The sequence below is a fragment of the Notothenia rossii genome (genome assembly GCF_949606895.1).
Source record: "Notothenia rossii genome assembly, chromosome: 6".
Classification (NCBI taxonomy): Eukaryota; Metazoa; Chordata; class Actinopteri; order Perciformes; family Nototheniidae; genus Notothenia; species Notothenia rossii.
The window spans coordinates 39,045,752-39,073,565 of NC_136909.1; the positions used below are offsets into that span (position 1 = coordinate 39,045,752).

At 43.3% G+C, this 27,814-nt stretch overlaps 1 protein-coding gene across 2 annotated transcripts in view; it reads right to left on the reverse strand.

Annotated features, from left to right (window-relative positions):
• Positions 1–27,172, reverse strand: part of lrrc2 (leucine rich repeat containing 2) — a 33,001-nt gene extending 5,829 nt beyond the window's left edge. The window contains exons 1-7 of one of the 2 annotated variants that reach the window (XM_079687627.1): positions 27,048–27,172; positions 17,904–18,043; positions 15,339–15,454; positions 13,643–13,707; positions 13,416–13,572; positions 10,874–11,010; positions 517–662 (exon numbers count right to left, since the gene is read on the reverse strand). In XM_079687627.1, the coding sequence (XP_079543753.1) occupies positions 517–662; positions 10,874–11,010; positions 13,416–13,572; positions 13,643–13,707; positions 15,339–15,454; positions 17,904–18,040 (758 nt within the window). In that variant the 5' untranslated portion in view covers positions 18,041–18,043; positions 27,048–27,172. Of the gene's footprint in view, positions 1–516; positions 663–10,873; positions 11,011–13,415; positions 13,573–13,642; positions 13,714–15,338; positions 15,455–17,903; positions 18,044–27,047 lie in introns of both variants that reach the window. The other variant, XM_079687626.1, reaches the window with a different exon arrangement.
• Between the last annotated feature and the right edge of the window lie 642 nt (positions 27,173–27,814).

A 27,814-nucleotide genomic window follows, 5' to 3' on the forward strand; every position in this document is an offset into this window, starting at 1 on the left:
ACATTTGATAAAAAAAATTAAAGAAAATAGAAGGATTTATATAGAAGGAATAGAAGGAAAGAGACACTTTTTAACTATTCTGGAAATAAATATAAAGATCATTAAAACACTGACATAAAAGTATTTTTTGCACATCTTAATGATTTCGAAATATGTGTTGAATTCATTGCTAAATGTAACAACAACTGAAAGAAAAGAACTCTACAATGAAAAAAAAGTTGACTTTAATTCAATGTATTATGTTATCACATTTCACATAACTGTATTAGGTTAGTTGAAAGCAATACAATTAAGCTGAAGCTAAAATGTGTATTTAAACTGAATAATATTGCTTTCAACTAACCTAATACAGTTATGTCAATCGGTTAAATCGGTTGACATAACCCATTTAATTAAAGTCAACGTTTCAGTTATTTCAGTGTAAGCTTTGAAGACACTTATAAAACTATAGAGACATTTCTAGTGGATGTTCAGGATCATGTTGCTCAGAGTAATCAGATTCCAGGTGGTGGTCACCTGTCCATGTCCTGCGGCAGGTCGCCCAGGCGGTTGTGGCTCAGGTCCAGCAGCTGCAGAGCGCTCATCCTCAGAGCACAGATGGGGATGGATCTGAAGCAGTTCTCTGCGATGTCCAGGTGAAGCAGCTGCTTCAGGCTGCTCAGCTGACACAGTGACATCACCGTCAACGCACAACCAACACTCACCCAGACATGATGACAAATGAAGCTCCGAACAATCCCTGTATTGACTTTTTAACTGATTGATAGCAGTGATGTAAAGTAACTATGCATTTACTAAAGTACAATTTTGAGGTACTTGTACTTTAATTGAGTATTTCCGTTTTATGCTACTTTATACTTCCACCCCACTACAATTCAGTGGTAAATCATGTTCTTTGACTCTACTACATGTATTTAATCCCTTTAGTTACTTTACAGATGTGGATGAATGATGTGAAAAATAATCAAGTGTTAAATCAGACTTTAGTTCCACCTGGAGTAAATCCACAAGCTACTCTGCAGTATACAAAGTCATTCAAACTAGCTGCACCTTTGCCAGCTTTGAGAACACTTTAATGATCAATCATTATAAAAAATATCATATATATTATTCTGAGAAGGACCAATCTGCACAATGACTAGTTTTACTGTTGGTACTTTAAGTATATTTTGATTTGAGAAACATTTTGACTGCAGGACTTTTACTTGTAACAGAGTATTCCTACACTCTGGTACTTGTACTTTTACTCGAGTACAAGATCTGAGTAGGCTACAATGAAAAAACTGAAACATTGACTTTAATTAAATGACAGCTATATGCCATACATTTTTGCATACATTAACAGTAAATATGTATTCAGCCCAGCCAGTGTATTCAGCAATCCCGGGGGAGAAATGCTAACGCTAACGCTACATTAGAATCGGCGATCTTTTCTACTTCACGCTATCTGCACAAATGGTTGACATTAAACATTAAAAGGATCAGGCATTTCAGAGAGATCCAAAGGAAGGCAAGCAGCTTTGCATGACATTCTTCTGGACGTGTTTCATTGTGGTGTAGTAATATATATTTATTTATTTGTCTTCTTAAGAGAGCACCAGAATGTGTATTTGATGTTAGTATTTCAAAAAATCTCCTGGGGGAGAAACTCCCCAGACCCCCCTGGAGGGGTTGGGTTTTCAACTCTTTCACCTGTGGGGAAATTGCAGGATTGGCTCCAGGTCGCCCTTTTTATTTAATACAAGACAAATGTGCCTTTTTATTTCATACAGTTCAATTTGGATTGAGACAGGGAAATAATATAAACCTCACGCGTGGCGTTTCACTGTCAAGGGGAGCCTGTATGTAATTACATTGCAAATACTGACTTGAGCCCCACCACTGTATGGGTTAGCAGCCCTACCATAGATTACCCAACACAAATACTCTGGCGCCGCAACTGTTTGGAGAGACAGCAAGCGCATTTCGTGGCATCTGCGGGCAGTGGCAAGTACTTCCGGCATCTGCCACAGAGGCCGCTACTCCGTGGTATCTGTGGCAAGTATATGCCACAGATGTGGTATCTGTGGCAAGTATATGCCACAGCCACAACTTGCCGTGGCAAGTAAATGCCACAACCATGCCACAACTTGCCGTGGCAAGTATATGCCACAACTTATATATGCCACAACTTGCCGTGGCATGTAGGCTATATGCCACAACTTGCCGTGGCAAGTAAATGCCACAAGTTAAGAGTTAAGAGAAGGTTTACGGTAGCTGCCACTCGCCTTCCGTGGCAAATGCTGATATTTAAACCCGTATTTATCGCGTAAAATGTCGCTGTTTTAGCATGACTTTATCGGACTGATCTGTACACAAGACTGATGATCTGTTACTGATGGTCCGATCATATTTTTCAAAAAGATTAAACATATGTTCTATAGATTTTACTTGGAGAACGTGGTTTGTTCAAATAAATAAACGTGCTATTTTTATGATAATAGTCGGTACTCGAGTTGAGGGGGGGTGGCATCCCCCCTGAAATAAAAACGGTTAAAATCATCCCCCTTCTAAAACGCATGGCGGGACCAATACGATTTTCATTGCCATAAGCAATAGCTGTGCACATGATATAACCTTTCACCCTTGATGGATTTCCATCATACATAATACACATAAGGATTATCTTATGTTAATGTTGGTATAGGCTACTTGACAGTAAGTGTGCTTCTATTGTTTGTTTTATATATAAATATATACATTCACTTGAAAAGACTGTAATTTCCTATTGTTACTGTTTTACTTTATGACAACTAGTGGTCATTTTCTGTGTTTTTGTTATGTCAGTGTTCATTTACTGAGTTTGTGATTTGTGACTTATTAATAAGGAAAACATCATCCTTAAAATTATTTTTTAAAATGTATTTTTAAATGTTCTAAATTTGAAAAAAATAGATAAAAATAAACTAAAGTTAAAATCTTGTTTTTCATGCCCCAAGAGCAATAAAAACACTTTAAAAAATCCTGAGTGAGGCTTTCATAATTCATGGATGAAAGGGTTAAGAAAGACAAATATATGTTTCTATTGGTTTTAGTGAGATGGTTTATTTTAGTGTATTCTTACATATTCAGTAGGCTATATTGTTTATTCTTTAGATACTCTGTAGATAAATATCTACTAATAATGTGTAAATTATTTCCTGTTTCTTTTTATTATTATTATTTGCTGTAACGCAAAGATTTCAACATTTTAGATAAATAAATTAAATACAACGTATCATATCAAAATCTGTTTATGTTAATTAGCAACACAATGATTTGATATTTGCATGCATGACATATAACCTTTTTACTGATGCACACAAAAAGTTTTAACAAGGGTGTAATTATATTAAATTGTAACCCTCTTTCCTCAACATATTAAATCAACTTTATACGGTTAAATGAGGATTGCTTGGAGTATCATGCTTAAGAGAACATTCTTCATGTTAATTGTTCACCACTTTCAAAACGCAATAAAAGGATGGATAAAAAAGCATGCATTGTGTCTTGATTTTTAATATACTGTCATGATTGTCTTAACGGAATAACATGGTTTGTTTGGATTCACCGATATCAATATCTAATAAGAATAATCTGAAGCATTTAAATAAAAATGTTCAACCAGAATTAAAATATTAAACAACAAAACAGATACAATGACATTAATCTGTTTATTAACAACGAACATAATACAAATTAAGTACATATGCCTGGATTTAAAATAACACATTTATACATGTGTACAATCAAATATAACTGTCCTTTGCCTCATTTATAAAATATAAATCTTAGCATCTCACTAGCAGTGGCAACTGCAATCAGTTACAGCTGCCCTAAGTCTGTAGCCAAGTCTAATAACACCATTGTACACGTTGCTGTGTCAATACAGATATTTATTTTTAATTATTTGTCTTTACTAGTAACAATACACCTGGTTATCGTAGCAAGCAGTGGAAACTCCCCTCAAGAAGCGACAATTGCCAAGGGCTTGCGTTGCAACGCTCACTTGCCAATATTTCTTTTTTTATTACAATATAGGCCTATGTTTAGCATACTATCATAGATATAGCACGTTTGTTTATTTTAGCAAACCACGTAGGCTAAGTAAAATTGAATATAAATGATAATTTATTATCTTTTTGAAAAATAGAGATCGCACATCAGTCCTGTGTACAGATCAGTCCGATAAAGTCATGCCTAAACAGCGACATTTTACACGATAAATACGAGTTTAAATATCAGCATTTGCCACGGAAGGCGAGTGGCAGCTACCGTAAAACTTCTCTTAACTCTGGCATCTTGTGGCAACTCCCGTTCAGCATGCGCAAATGCCACGGCAAGTTGTGGCATATGCTTGCCACGGCAAGTTGTGGCATCTGTGGCATTTACTTGCCACGGCAAGTTGTGGCATATACTTGCCACGGCAAGATGTGGCATATGCTTGCCACGGCAAGTTGTGGCATCTGTGGCATTTACTTGCCACGGCAAGTTGTGGCATATACTTGCCACGGCAAGTTGTGGCATATAGCCTACTTGCCACGGCAAGTTGTGGCTGTGGCATATACTTGCCACAGATGCCACAGAGTAGTGGCCTCTGTGGGAGATGCCACAAATGCCAAGGCACATGCCACGGCGATGTAGTGGCAACACTCATTGTGTTCTAGTATGATAAATAAAATAACATTGTACCTTGAAAATCAATGCATTCGTTCATTTGACACGTTGGTGGTTTTAGGTAGGCTATACAGCGACCCCTTGTGGTTCTAGTGTGAAGTAAAAGTAGAAGTAGCCAACCTAAATGTTGGAATACTCTGTTACAAGTAAAAGTCATGCATTAAAATGTTACTCAAGTAAAAGCGCAAAATGATTAGCATAACAATATACTTAAAGTGCATATTACATGTCTTCATTATAATGATTGATCATGAAAGTGTTCTCAAAGCTGGTAAAGGTGCAGCTAGTTGTAATGACTTTGTATACTGTAGTAGGGTATCTTGTGAATTTACTCCAGGAGTAACTATAAAGTCTGATTTAAGACTTGATTATATGTATCATCATTAATCAGAATCTGTAGTAAGTAACTAAAGGTAGCGTATTAAATAAATGTAGGGGAGTAGGCTACAATTACACAATTTACCTCTGAGTTGTAGTGGGGTAAGTAGCCTACTACGTAAAATACCATTTACATACTCAACTAAAGTACAACTAGGCTATTTCTAAATCACAAGTACAGTACTTGAGTATACAAGTTAGCCTATTTCCCACCTCTGGTCAACAATGTTAGATCTTTATGTCAACTTACTAATAATATATCTTGAGTATTATCATAAAAATAGCACGTTTATTTATTTTAACAAACCACGTTCTCCAAGTAAAACCTATAGAACATATGTTTAATCTTTTTAAAAAATATGATCGGACCATCAGTAACAGATCATCAGTCTTGTGTACAGATCAGTCCGATAAAGTCATGCCAAAACAGCGACATTTTACGCGATAAATACGGGTTTAAATATCAGCATTTGCCACGGAAGGCGGGTGGCAGCTACCGTAAACCTTCTCTTAACTCTTAACTTGTGGCATTTACTTGCCACGGCAAGTTGTGGCATATACTTGTCACGGCAAGTTGTGGCATATATAAGTTGTGGCATATACTGGCATGGTTGTGGCATTTACTTGCCACGGCAAGTTGTGGCTGTGGCATATACTTGCCACAGATACCACATCTGTGGCATATACTTGCCACAGATACCACGGAGTAGCGGCCTCTGTGGCAGATGCCGGAAGTACTTGCCACTGCCTGCAGATGCCACGAAATGAGCCAGGCCCTACTGACTGTTTGTGGTCTACTATGACAAAGAAGAGCCTTTCAAGTTTGGCTGTACTCAGCATTGAATCAAAACGCACCATAGCTTTAAATCTTATTAAGTTTGTGTGGCGTTTTGCTGATCAAGATGGTAATCGCCACATTCAGCTGTTATAGGCATGCCAACTTGATGCTCTGCTCACGGATGAGTCGATGAGAATAATAAACTGTTAAGATGATGACCTTACATAAATATATGTTTCTTCTTTGTGGGGGTCTGCCCCCAAAAAACTGTTTCAAGTCCTGAGAAAGTCAAATAAGACGGTGTGTAAAACTTCACTTCCCAGCCAAAAAAAAGTAAGCACTTTGATTTAACTAGGCCAGTAGGTACGGGCATTCCACTGGATAATAACTGCAGCGATGTATGTTTTAGCTGAATACAAAGGTTTTTTTTTTAACTCTAACTGATGCAGTTAGTCATTTCTTTAATGTTTGTTCTTTCTGATGTAAAGTCAAGGTTGTAACTGTTTGCAATGAAGTTGTGGGGCGCTGAACTGTTCCTTTGATTCTTTTGAATTATGATAGTAATTACTGGTCTTTCAAATTTGAAGGAGGGTGAGCAAGCATCTTGAGGAACCTTCATCATTAACTCCTCCAAAAAATATAGTTTATTTAATAATAACACTGAAGATGTGAATCATAACTGTGATTGACAGCTGATAGGGATAATATGGTTGTTAATATTATCATATTCATACAGACACACATCGATGAGACAGTTAATTAATGTATTTATTGCAGCAGTCTGCATATTTGGTACCCCTGCTGGTCTAAGAGTTAAACCAACTCATTCAGTTAAAATTCATTAAATTACGTGTGCCACCTTATATATTTATATTTAAGGCTTTACTGATGTGCCACAATAATCTCACCTAATGTTATTGAGTTAAAATATCAATATTGTGGCTTTCCAAGTTAACATTGATTGATATGACTGCGATTAAATCAGAATATACTTCTGCCAGGGGATGCCACCCATCAAATTCTCCTGCCACCCTCTTGCCACCCCATGAATATTTGTCTAGATCCGCCCCTGCTACACGACGTATTTAAAAAAATAAATGTCATTTTAGTTTTTTGTTACTTTGTTCTGAAAGCTGAACCTGCTGCTCCTCACAGAGAGGAGAGGGAAGAGGCTGTGTGAATTACTTTACATTGTGGATAAGGGTGGATAGCCCCTATTGTTCTGTGTGTCAAAATGAAAGACAGCCCACACACCTATCAATCATCAAACCGTGGGGTCTTATAGTTGTAACGATGTATATCGAGATGTACTACAGCAAAAGTATTCTCTGTCGGGACTTCCTGCAACAACACCACGCCGTTATCGTGATTCTGATTGGCCAGAAGACATTATCAAAGATGTTCTATTGAGAAGACGATCACTACGTGACAAAAGTTTTCAAAACCGTTTCTAGTCTTCGGTATTTCCAGACAAGTGGCTACTGAAATCAATCTTACTAACTGCTGTCTGTGCAATTTACTCCGCACGAGTTGGCAGACTTTATTTTGCTTACTTTAACATCATTTTTCATGGTGGGGCTAAGCCATTTATTGGTATGGCTGTAGCAAACCCCAGCCATACCCTGACCGCAAATACCTAATTCCTTCTGTCTACTTGTATCCGAAATGCTTCTCGTTTTGCGCTGTCCTCCCGTTCAAATGAAATCGCAGGGGGGGGGGGGGGGGGAGGGGTTACAAGGCTCGCGTCTTGTGCTGCATTCACTTGCACTCGGACATTAGAGATTTTCTCTCATAAATGTCCGATGAGCCACAACTTTTCTTTCAAAACAAAGCTGCCAAATGGGGTGGCAGCTGGGGTGGCAAGGCATTTTTCTGAGGTGGCAGCTGCCACCCCGTGCCATCCCGTAGAACCGCCAATGGGTGATAGTGAGGGTAGTTAATCCCTTGTTTAGCAAGACAGTAGTGACGGCCATCTAGGTGACGTGTGTTGTTGTGCAAGACCAGACATGTAGTTCATTGATGCTCACACAAAGCATGTTTCACACAAAATAATGTGTTACTTCACAGTTTTACGACACAATTATTGTTTGGCAAAATTATCTTTTAAATTGACAAACATCATATGTGTAATTCGTGGCACAATTCAAACCGGATCGAAAGATAATCTTTGTCTCTCCATTGACTTCAATACATAATTTTTCCGAAATAAGGGCCCTGTCTCAGGTCGACTATTTTCATTTCCTCGCTCCTCGGTCCTCTGTCTCACCGGAAGTTGATTTGTCTGCGCCATCTTGAGTACCGTCCCATGGCTCTTATTTCTGCCGGAGGACCGAGGAGCGAGGAGCGATAATGGAGGAGCGATAATCGAGGAACCACCAGTCCATCCTCCGATGAAATCCTCAGATACTCGCCCCGCCGCCTTACTGTGTATCACTCACGGATTTTTGAGAATGAGTTCTTATTTGATTTTATTTATTGTGGTCTACAACAGATGATACAAATGTTTGTGTCAGTAAATGTGTGGCAGGGGTGTTTGTGAAAATAACGGGGACAGAGCTGCTGTCAGACGAACATCTGTGCGGCGTCATCACAAACGGACGTCGCTTCACGTGAGGCTCCGGAGGAAAGGACGTCCCATTGCTCTTAAAACTCATTTCCCTGCTTCTCGTGGTTTTCTTGCGTCCCTCCATGCTTCCCTGGAGGGAGGGACTAAACACAGGGAAACGACGCAAGTGAGGGAAGCAAGGATTTCATTTAACCGACCTGAGACGGGGCCAAGGTCCCATGGAGGTCCACAGGAAGGGGAGGGACTTCACCACTCAATAAAGAACCGCAGTGCTAAAACCCGGAAGTAAACTCATCACTTCGACAAAAAGCAATGCAATTTCTCCATAGGATTTGGGAAAATAGCTCGAAATAAGGTCTGTGGTTGAGACATATTTAAGAAACGGATCACGTTTTGTTCAGCCGGATAATCTCCACATGTCTACCCTACTTTTATAATTTTCTAATCATAAATGTTAAGTATTACTTTGTAATAGCACCCTTACACCATGTTTAATGGTACGTCCCATTGTGCACCCTTACTCCATGTTAAATGGTATGTCCCATTGTGACGTCATAAGCAAGCGTGAAGCGCTATATGTCTTGTTGTTGATTACGCAGTACTGCCATGCTGGTTCATGTCCCTGAATAAATTGATGAGAGAAGAACAATGACTGCGCATACTTTATTAGTTAAACAATAAATCTAGTCGCCAGAAGCAAAATGCTAACGTTATGCTATAAACGAACTACAGCAGGATCGCTGCTTCAACGTCACGCCGACTTAAGATCCATATTCAAAACTACAGATTCAAAATTGTCCAAGTTGAAGCGTTTATTTTAACAGTTTGCAAGAGCGCAGGTAGGCTACTTGCTTTCAAGCAGAACAGGGCAAACAAACTTAGCGGGAGTGTTTACGTGTTTGGTGTAATGACGTACAGCGGCCTCGACAACGTCTGTAGTCCTATTCAGCCACATGTTAACAACCATCGTTTTTCAGACACGTAAACTCTTCAAACCAGTGGGGTCACTGCTGATGTATTTAATGTCGTAGAACAAAACGTGATCTGTCTCTTCAATTTGTGTCAAACGCAGACCTTATTTCGAGCTATTTTCCAAAATCCTATGGAAAAATCCCATTGCTTTTTGTCGAAAGGAACCAGAAGTGTTAAAAATGCTAACTTACTTCCGGGTTTTAGGACGCGTCACTGCGGTTCTCTATACAGTTATGTGAAATCTGTTGACATCCTACATTTAATTAAAGTAAACATTTAGTTTTTTTCAATGTTTTTCTTCCACCTCTGATTGATTGCATAACACATTATGTACATAAACAAATAGTAGTGAAGGGTTAGATGTACATGCACCGCTCATGGGTGTGCTGTAAATATGAAGCTTAAGTTAGTTAGCCTAGAACAAAAGTAGGGTAAAGGGGTGAAAGCCATCCTGATCCTGTCCTTATTTCCAACATACATTACATCTACCTCTAAAGCTCACTAATTACCTCCGCGCATTACCATTACGGTGCGCGGTTTAAGCCGTTTTTGGTTGCGTTTCCACTTGGCGTAGTACCGGCTAGCGGGTACTATTTCACATTTTTTTTGGCCCCATAAAATCGAGGTTCGTTGCGGGCCAACAACCAGGCTGAGTCGGACTGAGAACTAAACTAGAGAGAGAGAATCACTGGCAAGGGGGCTACAACTACAACAAAATGAACATATTTGACCGTGATTTAATTGTAATACACGTTTCAAAATTATGCTGAAGTAACAACATATTGATACCGGTTAGTAAAAACCATGAAATAATGCTTTGACAAGTTTGCAGACAGACGGCAGGCGAAAAACGTTTTAAAATGCGTGTTTTCTAAATGGAGATTGGCTAAGCTAACGCAGTATATGCTCCGACCGTCCACACTCACAACAACGGCCTATACAGACATAAATAAACCAGCGACTGTATTCGCCATGACACAGACAGTCTCCAGTTTGTACTTGTTTAACTTTTGTCAAGTTTCTGAACAGATATGAGGAGCTGTGAGCTCTGAGTGCTAACAGCTAATGGCTGATGTTGGTTTTTTGTGGTTCGCATTGAAGATGACGTCACGGCTCCGCCTACACTGCGTTACTATAGTTACTGCCCCAGCTACTAAATTGTAATGGAAACGCAGCATAAAGTGCGCCAGTTCTAACAAGGCCTAACTATACCGTACTAAGCCGAGCGAGGCCCTGCAGTGGAAATGCGCCATAATTAACATGGTATATCTGATAGTGTTTAATCTGCACAGAAACTAAAGTGCAAAAACGATCATGACTTTTTGATGGAACGAAACATCAAACTCCCATGAAAGTGTGAAGACATGTGTTTTAACTAAATGTTAAGGTCATCTTTTAGTGTCTGAAAGAAGAAGGGGTTCACTGTCTGGATAAGTTGTTTTTTTTAGCTATGCACGCCTATAAATGCATCCTCCTGGCCTCACCTCGAACGGCAGCTCGGACAGGTTGTGGTTTCCGGTGAGTTCGAGTCTCTTCAGGTTCTCACAGTCTCCAAGTTCTGGAGGAACTTGGGACAGACGGTTGTAGCTGACGTTTAATTCCCTCAAACCCGTCAATTTACCTGAGGACAGAAGAGACTGTTTCACCAAGCTATGAAATGGCTTTTCTTTCCTCACTTGTCCTTGTTCTCACCTGTCAAAACACTGTTCCTCTATCAAATGCTACAAACAACGCTGAAGACCATTTATCTGCTGCTTTGTAGCTGTGTATTTGATATCCATGTATCCATGTTGTATTACCTTATTTATTGTGTTTTGTTTCGGTCACAGTGACGTTCAACATCTCTATTGCATAGGAATCAATGCAGGTGTCAAAATCAATATCCCCCTCACTAACACAAGCACACACACATACAGTATACATCAGTGGCGAACCGTCAGGGCCTTCAAGGTATTCAGAGAATACCCTGGAACACTCAGATAAAAACAAACAAAAAAACGATTTAATATAAACAAAATGTAATGAAATGTATATAAAATGAATAAATGAGAATCGTATCTGTGTTGTTGATCTGTAATATTACAGTGTTACGTTGATTTGTTTGTCCTTCTCGGACCATGCATTACGCATTTCAGTGGTTTTGTGTTAGAAAAGAAAGCAACCAATCAGATCTTGTTCTGGGTCTCTGGGTAGAATATCCTTCAACCAGTGGCAGCCATAAGTGCCGTTTGAATTCTCTAGATCAGGGGTGGGGAACCTCCGGCCCCCGGGCCGTATACGGCCCGCGAGACCATTTGCTACGCGCCTCGAGGTAATTTATAAACACATGCAAAAAAGAAAAAAATTAAAGAAATCTAGACCGCAAAAAAATTAAACAGGCGAGTGCCTGTTTTTCCTGGCCAAGGTCAGGGTCCTTGAACACAACACGAGCCTAACGTGTCATCACGTGGTATATGTCTCGTCTTACAGGGGAGCATGGCAGGGGAGCACCAGAACGTCATTTCGGCACTTCCAAAAATTGCAGTACCCATAAGGAGCCGTACACATGCCGCAGTTTCTGCGTGGCTGTGTCTTTAGTTGTAAACCCAGTGGCGATCTGTTCATCTGTCATACTGATCATACAGTCAATAACTTTGTTGTTATTAGCATCTGGTTAGCTAGCTATGCTAACGAATATAAGAAGCTTTTTCTCCAACCAGTGAGGTAAAGGCACATCTTTATATGATCATTATAGTTCTAAAAAACAAGAGAATAAAGTAAACAGGTATAAAATACTATATGACAGTTAATAAAAGTTGTTATTAATGAACAAGAATACATTTTGAAAGGGGAGTGATTTGTAAAATATCCATAAAGAAAAATACATCTGCTTCCAGTTCTGTTTCATATGGATGTTGAGAGATGTATCCATAGATCTCCTAATGTTGCTCTCAAAGTGCACCAGATCGATGCTTTTAACTTCAACATTTAAAAAAAAATCTTCCCGGGGAGGTGAGGACCCCCCTAGAGGAGGTTAGGTCCCCCCCCCCCCCCCCCCCATTAAATCACGTCAACATGGATAGGAAACGAAATACATTTGCACATATCTTGTGTCCAATATACTTTCTGTTTTGGTGGTCATGCCACAACCGTGCACGTGAATGCATGCACGAGTCATGGTAAAATATCTGGATTAAGAGTTTGCTTTTTCTTTGCACGGGATGAAAGAAAGGCGAAATGAATGGGCTGTGATTTTAGTATTTTTAAGCAGAGGTCAATAATTTGTACGGCCCTCGGAGGATGTTTAAAAAATTGAAATGGCCCTTGAGAGGAAAAAGGTTCCCCACCCCTGATCTAGATGAATGTGACGAAGCAATTCATGCCGTTTTATTGTTTTTAACGTTGAAATGGCAAGTGCATCAGGTGAAGATGAAGTTGTTGCGGAATTTTTGTGAGTACCCTTTTCAAGACGACAATTTAGTGAAAAGAAGGACATTACAGTATAACGCCGGGGGGGGGCGGGTGTGTGTGTCTACAGAAGGTCCAGTTGTGATGGACACGGTTCGCCTCTGATATACATACACTTTCCACAATCATTTCCTTTCTTTTTGAACATTTAATTGTTATTTTATTGTTGTATTTATTTATTTTTTTGTTTGCCACCACTGTTGAATCACAATTCTTTTTAATAATTTGCCTTTTCTGCCACATCCTGCAAAATACATTATTTGCTTTCTGTTATGTTTGTGTATTTTAAAATTATGCACGAAACTAAAACGTTGACTTTAATTAAATGTATCATGTCAACAGATTTCACATAGCTGTATTATGTTAGTTGAAAGCAATAATATCAAGTTTAAATGAAAAATAATAGGTTCAACTTAATATTATTGCTTTCAACTAACTTAATGAAGTTAAGTGAAATGTGTTGACATTTAATTAAAGTCAACATTTCAGTTTCACACACAACTTCAGGTATGCAGGATGGCACTGAAATCAGATCCCTCTCTGAAAATGATCCATGTTTAAAAACGTGTTTGACCTCACCGATCTCAGGAGGCAGCTCAGCGATGGTGTTCTTTGGGATCTGGAGCACGGAGAGCTGGGTGAACAGAGCCAGGTACTCAGGCAGCCGGCAGATCCTCGTCCCCCTGACGTGCCACTCTTTGAGGTACGTCATCCACTGCAGCTCCCTGGGGAAGTCCTGCACAAATATTCACTTATTAACAGGTTTTATTAACTTTCAGACATTGTGGAATGTATTTCCAGCTTACCATCCACTGTTCACCGTCCAGCTGGAAGATCAGCCTGCTCTGCTCCGGATCTCTCTGATCCTGCTCTGCTTCTGACAGATAAACAACAGGAAGCAAAACACAACAACACAATTTAAGCAATACACCTGTTTACCTGTGCACACCTGTATGTCAGTCATGTTTACCTGTGTACACCTGTATGTCAGTCATGTTTACCTGTGTACACCTGTATGTCAGTCATGTTTACCTGTGTACATCTGAAAGTCAGTCATGTTTACCTGTGTACACTTGTATATCTGTCATGTTTACCTGTGTACACCTGTATGTCATTCATGTTCACCTGTGTACAACTGTGTGTCAGTCATGTTATAATAATAATAATGGGTTCCATTTATAAAGCACTTCATATTTGATTTCAAATCCCGAAGTGCTACAAGCAGTGAGCATGAACAGTATAAATAAACATTACACAACACGGTAGAATTAATAAAAAGGAATACAAAAATAAAATAAATAAATAAAAGGGTGATAAAAAGGTCTAGGCAAAGGCTCTTTTGAAGAGATGGGTTTTGAGGCCTTTTTTAAAAGCCTCCACGGTCTGTGGAATGCTCTCCCCGACCAAATGAGAGAATCACAGACTGGAAGCAGCCGAGCAGAAGGCCCGGTCTCCCATGGTACGGAGCTTAGTCCTGGGGGGTTTGAGGAAGTTGGAGCTGCTGGAGCGGGTGGTCCGCAAGGAGGTATGGGGGGTGAGGAGTTCCTTGAGGTAGGGAGGGGCAGTTCCATGGACACACTGGTGGGTGAGGACGGAGACCTTGAATTCGATCCTCAGTTCCACGGGTAGCCAGTGTAGTGCTTTAAGGATGGGGGTGATGTGTTCATATTTGCGCACCCTCTGTCATGTTTACCTGTGTACACCTGTATACCAGTCATGTTTACCTGTGTACACCTGTATGTCAGTCATGTTTACCTGTGTACACCTGTATACCAGTCATGTTTACCTGTGTACACCTGTATGTCGGTCATGTTTACCTGTGTACACCGTCACCTACCAGTCATGTTTACCTGTTGAAATCTATATATCTATCATGTTTACCTGTGTAATACTGTTCATCAGTCCTGTTTAGTGTTTACCTGTACAGTTTATTAGTAATTTATTGGTCAATTATTTACTTGTGTACACCATTTAATTAGTAATGTACTTTATATATCAGTCATGTTTACGTTTTTATACCTGTAAATCAGTGATGTTTACCTGTGTAGTGCTATGCATAAATTATGTTTACTTCAGTACACCTGTATACCAGTCATGTTTACCTGTGTATACTTGTATATCATATGTTTAGTGTTGTATTGGTAATGTTAGGTCTACATTGTTATGCCTGTATATAAGCAATGTTTGCTTGTGTACACCATTGTTTATAACAATGTAGACCTAACATGACCAATATACAACACTAAACATATGATATACAAGTATACACAGGTAAACATGACAGGTGTATCGATTAACATGAGTGAAATACAGGTGTACACAACTAAACATGACTCATATACAAGTATAACAATGTAAACATGACCTATATACAGTATAGGTGTATGCAGGTAAACATCACTGATATGTTTACGTATGTATACATGTATATCAGTCATGTTTAGCTGTGTACACCTGTATATTAGTCTATGTTTAGCGTAGTACAGTACATCAGTGAGTCACCTGTGCAGTGTTGTGTCTCAGTCAGTGTAGATCTCTCCAGGTAGTGATGCAGCAGGTTGAGTTCCTTGGTCTGCAGGCTCTTACAGTAGATACGATACTGCCACTGTTGGTCGATCCTAGACACAGAGAGATGTGTCAATAAAGCATCTGCAGGTGCATATCAGATTATATTTCAGAGAGACCTGACGTTCATTTTCCAAACTCATGACCTTCTTTTGAACCGCAGCACTGATGTTCTGGTATAAATAGCAATCTGTGTGTTCATATGACTAAAATCAGCAATGACCTCTTGGTTTATGAATAACAACAGTTCGCTGTGTCTGAGTGTGTGTCCTACAATTGGTTCAAAGCTGGGTGGAGATTTGGGAACTGTAACATTTTAGACTCATGTAAGACCCCTTTCCATCTTACTTGTTTGAGTTTTTTATTAAGACCTGATTATAATGTTTATGGCAATATGTCAACTTTAACCAAGCAGTTGTTGTTGTAGTGTTTTCTTTGTAGTTGCGATGTGTTACACATCTGTGTCACTACTTTTATACGTCTCTTTTTATCATGTAAACTTAACTGAAAATACACAAGCACATCACTGCAACGTGGCTGCCTACTTTCGGATCATTCTAATAAAAAATGCCTTAATCTCTTCTGCATTTCACCTATAGAACCCCTGAGCTGCCATCAGTGCTGCTGTGTGAGCTTGACTCCTTTTAACTATCATTTGACCTACTAAAGTTGGTATTGTATATGAACATATTTCAGAAAATTACAGTCTAATTGAATACAACTAAACATAAAGGGCTTTTACAATATTGAGTTTCGAGTCCATTACCTTTCCTTTGCTAGGCCCAATATTACTCTGGGTCCCACATTTGTATGTTGTTATTTTTTATACTTTACTATTATACAGTACTATAGAACTCTTGCTCAAACACATAACTAACTAAAATTAATAATGTCAATTTGTGTATGAGATATCGAGGAAGGGATATCATAGGGAAAAGCTTACATTCAGATTTGCATGATTGGGACGGACTGTGTATGAAAAGAGAGGGACTGGAGGTTCAAGAACACCTGAGGCGGTAGGTACCGCAGAAACATCACCAAGGACATTAAGGGGTCAACAAAGGCCATGCCGGAGCAAGGACTCCGCGGCCAGAGTGGGGGTCCACCTTTCCCAGAGGAAAAATTGTGACTTATCAGAATCAGAATTTATCCCTGGGTAACTCTGGTCTTGGTTTACTTTTTTGTTAAGGTACAGAGTACAGAGTTTTTCATCTTGCCCTATACAGCCCTTCAGCAAGACTGCAAAGGGCAAATGTGTCTTTGCATGTACAGATGCCAGGAGGTTCTTATTACGGATAAGGGACTACAATTCTACAGCCATGAATTTGAAAAGTTTTCCAAAAATGTTGACTTCACATGCTTGACTTGCTGCCCTACATATCTCGTAGTATCTTAAAAGTAGAAAAGGCTTTAAAGGGGAGTGTATAGCAAACAGGGCCACGGCCCTGATATAAGGGAGTTGACCCAGTACGGCTGAGGATGGGAAGGAGGATCTGGATCCTGGTCCCTTCTTCATCAGGACAGGTAGAACCAGAGTGGCCAGATCACCAGTCATGCACCGATGATAATGCATGCTTGTTCCTTCTTGAAATGTGTGTATTGAAAGCAGCGTTTCTACCCTTAAAGGTCCCATGTCATGCTTTTCCGGTTATTACCCGTCCCCTTGTGTGTTATGAAGGTTCTTATGCATGTAAACGGTCTGCAGAGTCAAAACCCTCAAAGTACACCCTGTAGCGAGTAAAACTCTAACACAGAAAATACCTCCCGAAAACGCCTCGTTGGAGATACGTCACTGTCCATTGATTCTTCCGGGTACCGCATGATTTCATGCGTTACCCGGAGCCAAATGGACCAATCCGTGGAGCCGTTACGTTACGTCCGCGGAGCCGTTACGTTAAGCCCCCGCTGATTGGTCCAAATTGACCAATCCACGGACTTCCTCACACACACACTCAGTGCAGGCAGCTCTGCTGATTTCTCGTGGCAAAATTCTCTATGCAGACCCATTCTCACAGCATTTATCAGCCTTTTTCTTACTCAATATCAAGCCACACTTATTGTTTTTACTTCGGCTGTGACTTGTGTGTGCTCAGGATGAGTTTGGATGTGTTTCGCTGTATATCGCTACACAAGGAAACCACACCTCCACGGAGCTCAGCGCGATTCACAACGTCCCGACCAATCAGAGCACACTGTGCTCACAGGGAGGGTGGGGGATGGAGCTATTGGAGCTATAACGAGCCGTTAAAGGCAGAGAGTGAAATTCAGTGAATACACGTAGTTTACAGAGATGCTGTATGAGAAATCAATGTGAGTTTGGAAAATTGCACAATATAAATCTATTCTAGTAGACCTCAACAATGGAATTATTATCAGTAGAAATGGCCATGACATGGGACCTTTAAGATGGCATTCTAACGCTTCTCAATACTGCTTTCACTGTAACTAAAACATAACTGAAAGTGAAAGCTGACATGTTTTGTACATCCTCGATCATCTTACTTGGGAAGGGCACTTTGCTCGATCCTCTCCTGCTCCTTCTTCTGTGTGTGTCTGTGCTTCTTCACCCGGACCTCCCATATCCCTCTGATCAGAGAGACGTCGCTGACCGGGACGTCCACCTTCCTCCCCAGAGCCATCTCCTGGAAAGAACCAAGGAGAAGAAGAAGAACATTGAAAGAACTGAAACGGTTTAGTTTAGTTGAAAGCAATAATATTAAGTTCAGATAAAAAAAAAATTAGGTTCAGTAGGTTCAACTTAATATTATTTTTTTCAACGTGTACAGTTATGGGAAATGTGTTGACATAATACATTTAAGTCAGTGTTTCATTTTTTAAGTGAAGGAAAATAAAAATAACACCTACATCGATTCTTAAGTCCTCTATGCTTTGCTTATTTAAAATATATATTTAAAATACTATTTTTACCAAACATACTGAAGTATGTTTCAGTTAAGATACTTCTTAGTATGTCCCTTGCAGGGGTATATAAAATAAATGTAATTATTAGAAAAAGGTTATAGGATCATGACTTACATATTATTTCCAATTCATTTATGGCATCATTATACAAAAAGTACACATTTTACAAAGACATTGCCCTCAGATATATATATATATATGTTTGTTGTAAATCCTTTATTTAGCCTTGACATAGTTAAGTGTTTATACTTAAAGAAACTTAAAGAAATATTTAATCATTTGGTAAGGTAAATACACTTCCTGTTCAGTTATTCTGCTCACTGTCTGATGAGGAGATTAACTGAGGATAATGGTCTAAAACAGGAAAATGTATTGATTTATGTATAGCTTTTATTAATTTTTTGGGTTATTGTTTTGGTCTGAATGGTGTATGTTGATTTACAAAATGCAGGTCTCAGCATTTATTAGCAACGCTGTTGACCTCAGCTGCAGAGGACACAGTCGATCACAGAGTAGAATGGAGTAATGATGAGGATCTGTGGTTGTCGCTCCTCTCAGGTGTATTGAGCCTCAGGGCAGCTCTCTGACCTTCCACTCAGCTGATATTAATATGACTAACATGACTGCTGCTGGAGACTCACATTTCTGATGAGTCTGCATTACTACATCACAGCAAAATTCACCCCCTGTCACAAGAGCTTTTATTTTGGAAGAGGTCTGAATTTTGGCTTAGCTATAGCAACCCTTCTGTCCCACAGGGATCTCCATCACTGCCATGCAGATGATATTCAACTATACCTCTTACTTAACCCTCAAAGTGAGGCAAAAAGTCAAATTCAAGCATTAGTGAGTTCACACATTTTGTTTAACACTGCAATGACTCTTATCATTAATATATTAATGAATGGGCGTACCAGGCCTTTAGCTACAAATCTGGGGTTACGTAATGTAACCCAGCTTCTATGAGTATAGGCGCAGCCCTCTAAGGCTATCGCTATTGGGTAATCCCTCCTGCACGTGTGCAGCACTGACAGATTTAATCCACGCCCACCTATGACGTGGGCCCCACCTCCGGGCTCACTTCCGTATAAATAGGAAGTAGGCCCTACTATCTACTCCCACACAAACAGCTTTTCTTCAGCTATTCGCGGAGCCAGTGGGGCCCGACCCTTAGAGGGCTGCGCCTATACTCATAGAAGCTGGGTTACATTACGTAACCCCAGTTCTATATCGTATAAGGCTTCGCCCTCTAAGGCTATCGCTATTGGGTTAAGGGCGAAGCAGGATGTAGTCTACGCCCCACTGGTTCCGTCCGTTACCAGAAGCACAAAACACACCTACTCAGTTAATAACCCATGTCCATTTCGTCCTGCGTAAAATGGAGCATCACATTCCCAGGGAATATATCATTTAAAAAATGAATATTCTCCATAAGGGAACGAGGGTAGGCTTACTTATGCTACCTATCGTTTATAAGAGATAGAGACCGAGTCTCCTTTAAATAAAACGATCAAGAGAGGGGGGAAAAGGGCAGCTCTCTAAGTGCCTACCGGCCGGAGAGAGGGCACGCAATTAAAAAACCCCGACATTACTCATTCTGACAGGCTATTCAGCACTGAATGTGTCAGAGAGGAATGGGAGACATCCCTCAAATAAAAACGAATAAAAGAACAGGGTGAAGACCAAGATGCAGCCGTGCAAATGTCTTCCACTGTCATTCCTCCGTGCAACGCCGTAGAGGTTGAAACTCCCCTGGTGCTGTGCGCTTTAATGTTCTCCGGGGGATCCAACCCAGAGGAGACATACGCCTGTGACACCGCCTCACATAGCCAGTGTGACAGGCGCTGTGTAGATAGAGGCTGCCCTAATGAGCGCTCTCTATAATGTACAAACAGACGCTGGGATTTGCGTAAAGCAGCCGTGCGTGCAATATAGCCTGCCAGCGCGCGCACGGGACAGAGGAGATGAAAAGTGGCTTCTTCCTCCGATATGTGAGGAGGGGGAAAGAAGCCCTTCAAGGTTATCACTCTTGATCTAAAAGAGCTTGTTATCACCTTTGGCATAAACGCCGGGTTCGGGCGTAATACAGCTGAGCTGCCATCTCCTTGGATCTGGAGACACGACGGAGCCACCGAGAGAGCAGACAAGTCACTCACCCTTTTAGCTGATGTCAGAGCTAAGAGCAGAGCTACTTTGACTGACAAAAACTTCAGGGGAACCTGATCTAATGGTTCAAAAGGAGCTTTACCCAGTGCGCGCAGCACTAAAGCCAAATCCCATTGAGGCGCTAAAGCGCGTGACACCGGTCTGAGTCTCTGTACTCCTCGTAGAAAACGTTTTGTCAGAGGGTGACTGAACACCGTGCTGATCTCAAAACCTACGTGGCATGAAGAAATGGCAGCGGCATATGTTTTTATCGTGCTATAAGCCAAATTCCTGTCCAGCAACAGCTGGAGGAATGACAGCACGTGAGGCAGGGGACACGTAACGGGGTCCAAGCCTTTCCCTACACACCAACGCTGGAACGCTGTCCATTTGGCTGTGTAAGACGCCCTGGTGGACGCGGCCCTAGACCCCTGAATAGTACTCACAACCTCTTGAGAGAGACCAAGCCTCTCTAAGTGTTCCCGCTCAGGGGCCATGCCCACAAACGTTGGCCTAACATTGGGTGACTGTGGATCGCTCCCTCCACCTGGGAGAGAGCATCCCCCCGCCACGGAATTTCCCACGGTCTCCCTGACAGCATCCGCTGTATGCCGGGGAACCAGGACGCTCCCGTGCGCTCCGGGGCTATTAAGACCGCTATCAGCCGCTCCTCCTGCACTCGGTCCAGGAACCGAGGGATCAGAGGGACTGGTGGGAAAGCGTAGAGTAACACCTTGGGCCAAGGTCTGTGTGCGAACGCGTCCACCCCCAGAGGGGGGTGATCCTGCCTTCTCAGGGAGAACCAGAGAGCACATTGCGCGTTCCCGCGTGCAGCGAACAGATCTACCTCCGCTCTTCCGAACCTGCTCCATACCTGGGAGACCAGCTCGGGGTGGAGGCTCCAGTCCCCTTGTCGAGGACCTCCTCTGGACATGAGGTCTGCCCCTCTGTTCAGCTCGCCGGGAATATATACTGCTCTGACAGAGAGTACGTGTGTGCGCGCCCAGCACAACAGCCTCCTGGCTGTGTCCAGCAGCTGCGCTGATCGTACACCTCCCTGACGATTTATGTATGCTGCTGCTGCCTTGTTGTCCGTTCGAATCAACACATGATGATTCCACAGCAACGGGGCGAAGTGCCGGATTACTTTCCATATGGCGAGTAATTCCAGCGCGTTTATATGAAGGGACATGTGAGGCGGCCACTGTCCCCCCACTGCCTGCGACATGCATGTTCCTCCCCACCCTGAGAGCGATGCGTCTGTGAACACCGAGGTGTGTGACGTCACTCTGCCGAGGGGAACCCCCACTGACAGGACGTGGGGATTTTTCCAGTAGGTCAGATCTAAACCTACGGACAGAGGAATGTACACCATGCGTCTCTTCTGACGCACGGGGTCGATGCGCAGGCGAATAAACCCTCTCTGAAGTCTCCTCATGTAAAGGAGACCCAGGGGGATCACCACGTGACCAGCTGACATCATGCCCAACAGCTGCATCACGGAGAGGGCTGTCACCACCCTGCCGGGTGTGACGCGCCCGAGGAGAGCTGTCAGATCCTCCACTCTCCGCTGTGAGAGTCGTGCTCTCATGCGGGCTGAGTTGAATTCCACCCCCAGATATATGATAACCTGGGAGGGAAGAGGACAGCTCTTCTCCCAATTGATTATGAAACCCAGGCTTGACAGGTGAGATACAAGTTGTACCGTCTGTAAAGCAGCTTCCTCTCTGGAGCGGGCCAGCAATAGCAGGTCGTCCAGATAAAATAACACTCTCATCCCTCTTCTGCGTAGCGGCTCCAGCGCCGTCTCTACACACTTTGAAAAAGTGCGTGGAGCCAGAGAATATCCGAACGGCAGTCGATTGAACTGGTACGCTATTCCCTGGAATGAAAAACGCAGGAATTTCCTGTGTTTTGGGATGATGGTTATGTGGAAGTAAGCATCCTTCAGGTCTATGGAGGTGCACCAATCTCCCTGGTGAACACACTCCATTACCTGTTTGATTGTCAGCATATGAAACGGTCTTTTCATTATCACCCTGTTGAATGCTGACAGATCTAGGATGGGTCTCATCCCCCCGGTCTTTTTCGGGATAAGAAAATAACGGGAGAAAAACCCCCGATTTTCTTTCCCCTGAGGAACCCTGGAAATTGCTTTCTTTAACAGGAGTTTCCGCAGCTCTGACTGGAGCGCAAGACACTGTTCTTGGGATGACAGGAGCGTTTCCTGAATCCCCTCGAACTGCGGGGGGGGGGGTAAGGCAAATTGCAGAGAGTACCCTCTGCTGATCAGCCTGCTCATCCATCCGTCCATTAAACATAGCCGCCTCCACTCTGAGCACCGCTCTGAGAGCGGGCGTACCTGTTTTTGTTGTGTTGTGGTAGTCATGGTGACAAGCCATGCCAGAGCCCTTGCCGCCGTTGCCCGTGAAGCAACCCAAGGGGGGCCCCGCCCTAAAGGGCTTTGAAGGGGTCTCCACACGCTGCATCACATACCGGCTCTCAACCTGTCTCTGTTTAGGAGAAGACTCATCAACAGGACCCTGAGGCGGGTTTATGCTCCAACTCGTGGAGGTGTGTGCAGTGCTATTCACCTCGTGCGTAATAGCCGCGCTAGGCTTAATACGACTGTGTGTAGGCACAACTGGAACAGAGAAAAAACTGCGCTGCTTGTTACCCGAAAGGATAGAAGTAGCCGGTTTAAATGTCAAGCCCTGTTGTCTTTTAACCGACTGGTTAAATACCGCAGGCTTATACAGCGAGCCTTGCTGTTTTCTAACCGACAGATTAGAAACAGCTGGCTCAAACGGCGAGTCCTTCTGTCTTTTACCCGAAAAGGAAAAAACAGATGGAATATGCAACAAGTCCCGCTGCCTTTTAACCAATAGATTAATGGCAGCCGGCCTGACTAGTGTGGGGGACATGTGAGACACAGTTGCTACAGACACACTGTTGAGATTTGAATCGTTTTTATTCAAAATTCTCTCTTCCCACATAACCCCCCCAAAGAGTCATCTTCGGTTCTGTTTCCTCGGAGGTTCCCTCGGAGGAGCAGACCAGGAGCGGGGGTTCCTTTTTCCCCTCCGACTCGACGCCTGCAGATCCTGTCTCTGTGGCGGAGGAGCGGAGACCTGGGACGGAGCCCCTGCAGCTGCCGAAGGGCGATTCTGACGCCGTTGCTGTTCTCGCCGTTGCCCGCGCTGCCCTCGCTGAGACTGTTGCGGGGGCTGCGGGTGCTGTCGTTGCTGTCGCTGCTGTTGCTGAGGACGTTTGTCCTGAAGCCAGCTAGCGTGACGCCTTATGTCTTCTGCCTGCTCCGCGGCAGATTTCATAGACTCCACCATGGTGTGGAACTGTGGCCCAAACAGTCCGTCCGGACTGACTGGCGCCTCCAGCAGCTCCTTTCCTGCACCCTCCGGTATATTCCCCTGCTGTAGCCAGAGGTACCGTTGAACCTGTGTCGCCCATGTCGCAATCCGCGCCTGCGAGACTGCGACTGCTGCGCACAGGGTAAGTGCAGTACTAGCCGCCTTACCTATCTCCTCAGCCTCCACTGAGGACATGGTTTTAGACTGCTCTGACATTTCCACCATGGAATTTGACAGCAACGCTATATTGTTTGCCGCCGCCGACGCCTGGAACGCACACTGATGCATGCGGTCAGTCTGTCGGGCGACAAACCGATCTTTGGCGGCAGCCAACATGGGTTGCCGTCCGGAAACCGTGTTGGCCTGCCTAGCCCCAAAGAATGCCGTGAGGTTCGGCTCTAGAGGAGGCACGGTCGGGAAATTCACGTCCGTGAATCCCTCCACTCTCGTGAGGGGCACGTATGTCCCTATCGGAGCTTTCATTTCTCCAGGGTCCCTCACTGCCCCCTCCTGGTACTTCCTTATGGCCGGGAAGCGTGTCCAGATCGGGTCAGTCCTAACCCTGTGCACCCGGGAGAACACCCCGGACATATCATCCGGCGGTGAGCTCTCCTGAGCTAGGGGAACAGGGAGATTTCTCCAGGCGGCCGCCTTAGATATAATCTCTTGAAGTTCTAGGAGGATCCCACCGATCGATGGCAACGCCGTGGCGCCGGAGATAGGGATCACTGGGACGTACACCGGCCCTGCACCGGGCCCCATACCTGTCTCCTCCGTCCGGAGGGGAGAGATGATGGGGGAATCACCCGGTGATCCCTGAATGGAGGGGATGTAGTCGTCCGACTCGTGCCCTCCACTCGGATCCAGGAAATCAAGGGCTTTGTCCCCGGAGTACTCCTCCTGGACGTGCCAATCGTCCTCGGCGGCCGCAGCAGCGAGAGCGTCCGCTCTCTGCTGTCTGAGGGCCAGCGGGAGACGGGCACAATGCGAGCAAGACACCCCGGGATTGAGAGCAGCGTTCGCATGCTCTAATCCCAGGCAGGACTCACACTGTGAGTGCCTGTCAAAACTCATAATGTAGCCCGTTCCGCATACGAGGCAATCCCTGACACAGCCTTGACTTTCCTGTCCAGTCTCCATTTTACCGGAAAACAGAAGCTTTTTAGGAGGAATGCTTGTGTTACGGTAAGTAGCTCTTAACAGAACTGTTTTTGCCTGACAATGCTTCTGCAACGGAGTGCTGAAGAAAAGTGGGAGTAGATAGTAGGGCCTACTTCCTATTTATACGGAAGTGAGCCCGGAGGTGGGGCCCACGTCATAGGTGGGCGTGGATTAAATCTGTCAGTGCTGCACACGTGCAGGAGGGATTACCCAATAGCGATAGCCTTAGAGGGCGAAGCCTTATACGATATAGAAGTCACTCAACCTCATTCACACAAACGGTGTTTCAGGGCCGGTTCGGAGCTGGAGCTTGAAAAGCATCGGGTTTTCCTGTTCACACCGCAGCGGAGCAGCCTCTTAGCTCCGGAATCTGGTTCATTTCAAGCACCAAAAAATTGTCCGACTAGAGCAAAAGCACCACATACGTCGCGCTTACGTCGAGGCGGGGGCAGGGGCGGGATCAACTCCTGAAAAACAACAAAAAGCCCGCGTTTTATCCAGTTTGTACACAACGATGGAGAAACTTAACAAGCAGCAGTGGTCCACTGGAGAGACCAGCTACCTACTGGGAATCTGGTCTTCCGAAGAGGTACAGAGGAAGCTGGAGCAAAATCGGCCATTGTTGTTGTTGTTGGTGTCAGCTGTGAGTGGTTTCCGCGCGGTTTGGCTTTATGAAGTAAAACGGTTACTTCATGACGCAAACGATAACGCAATGACGCAGCACCAGTCGGACTCTGGGCGGTGTGAAAAGAGCCGGAGCTAAACCGAAGAACCGGTTCTGAACCTGAAAAGCTCTAGCACGGAGCTTGAACCGGAGTTGCGTTGGTGTGAATGAGGTAGAGACACGTACCAAAAGACTGAAAATGACCCCAAAGAAACATAAAGGACTACAAATAGACAGAAAAGGACTAAAAAATAAATAAATTGGCCTAAAAGAGACAGAAAAAAAATCATAAAGACATACAATTACCACATTCAAACATACCATGACCAAAAAGAAGGACACTGTGTTGACAAAGAAACACAAAATGACTACCTCATTCACACCAACGCAACTCCGGTTCAAGCTCTGTGCTAGAGCTTTTCAGGTTCAGAACCGGTTCTTCGGTTTAGCTCCGGCTCTTTTCACACTGCCCAGAGTCCGACTGGTGCTGCGTCATTGCGTCATTGTTTGCGTCATGACGTAGCCGTTTGCGTGCCTGCTTCATGAAGGCAAACCGCGCGGAAACCACTCACAGCTGACACCGACAACAACAACAATGGCCGATTGTGCTCCAGCTTCCTCCTTACCTCTTTGGAAGACCAGATTCCCAGTAGGTAGCTGGTCTCTTCAGTAGAACACTGCTGCTTGTTAAGTTTCTCCATCGTTGTGTACAAACTGGATAAAACACGGGCTTTTTGTTGTTGTTCAGGAGTTGATCCCGCCACCTGCCCCTGTCCCCGCCTCGACGTAAGCGTGACGTATGTGGTGCTTTTGCTCGGCCGGACAATGTTTTGGGGCTTGAAACTAACCGGATTCCGGAGCTAAGAGGCTGCTCCACTGCGGTGTGAACAGGAAAACCCGGTGCTTTTCAAGCTCCAGCTCCGAACCGGCCCTTAAACACCGTTGGTGTGAATGAGGTATACAGCCTGTTCCCAGGGGCCCCTTCTCTCATACTCCACCCATTGTCTAATAGTCCAAAGGTGACTAGATCAGAAAGGATACCTCTTAGCCTTAGCATACTAATGGTTAGCATAAGACACTGACACATTGTTATTGAATGAAATGCTATCATGCTTAATATGAGGATACCAAGAGATGAAGGAGGTAAACTCAACTTCCCATGATTCCTCAGTGTCAACTGGGTGGAATTTCATGCTGTTGAACTTTTTCAATTTAAGAGCTGCTAATCTGGCTACATTCCACTGTTAAAGAGACATGTTTCCTGTTTATTATTCAGAGTCCAGTTTGAATATTGTATAATATCATAATTATATAAAATAGTATCCCTGTGAGAATGAATACCAACATACCACTGAGATAAAAAGAAAACATATTGTGTTCCCATACCTGTGAGTTCCTGTTAAAGTCCGGTTGTCTGCTTGTTTACTGAGATCTGACAGTGTGTGTGTGTGTGTGTGTGTGTGTGTGTGTGTGTGTGTGTGTGTGTGTGTGTGTGTGTGTGTGTACATGTGTGTGTGTGTGTGACACTACATGCTATTTATACCAGTTGAGATTCGACCCCTGGTGTCGGTGTCACATCATGCCACTGCTTCACATTCAAGCAAATATCCGGAACAGTGACATCGTTTTTTTTCCTGCACACATCTCTGCCAGTGTCTGATTTAAAGACAGTTGTTAGGCTTTTGGGGGTTTTCCCTTTTTCTATAATACAGGTTTTAGTGCATGTAAATGGTCTGCAAAGGCTAAAATCCCTGTGTTCCCTCCAGAGGGAGTTTCTCTCCTACACACTCCGCCCCCCCTCCTGCCGGAAACGCTTCCATTGGACTCCTTTCTTTACTTCCATAGCATGGTGATATAATTGATGGTTTATAATCAAATTAAGAATTTGATTATAATCAAGTTTATTGACAATTAGTTTTGTACATACTTTGGCCCTTTCTCATTTCACGAATTCCCTCCTCGACTCCTATCCTCGTGTCTTAGTCCTGCCCACAGGAGATGCGAGCGGAGGATTCGAGGAGGGGAACCGAGGAGAGAGGAGGGGAAGCAGCAGGCGGTTAGAGAAATCAGAAATCTCCGCAGCAGTAGCCCCGCTGCGAGGCCGGGATTAGCCTAGAAGTGATCCTTTGTTAGTATGAAGAGTCTGCTAAACT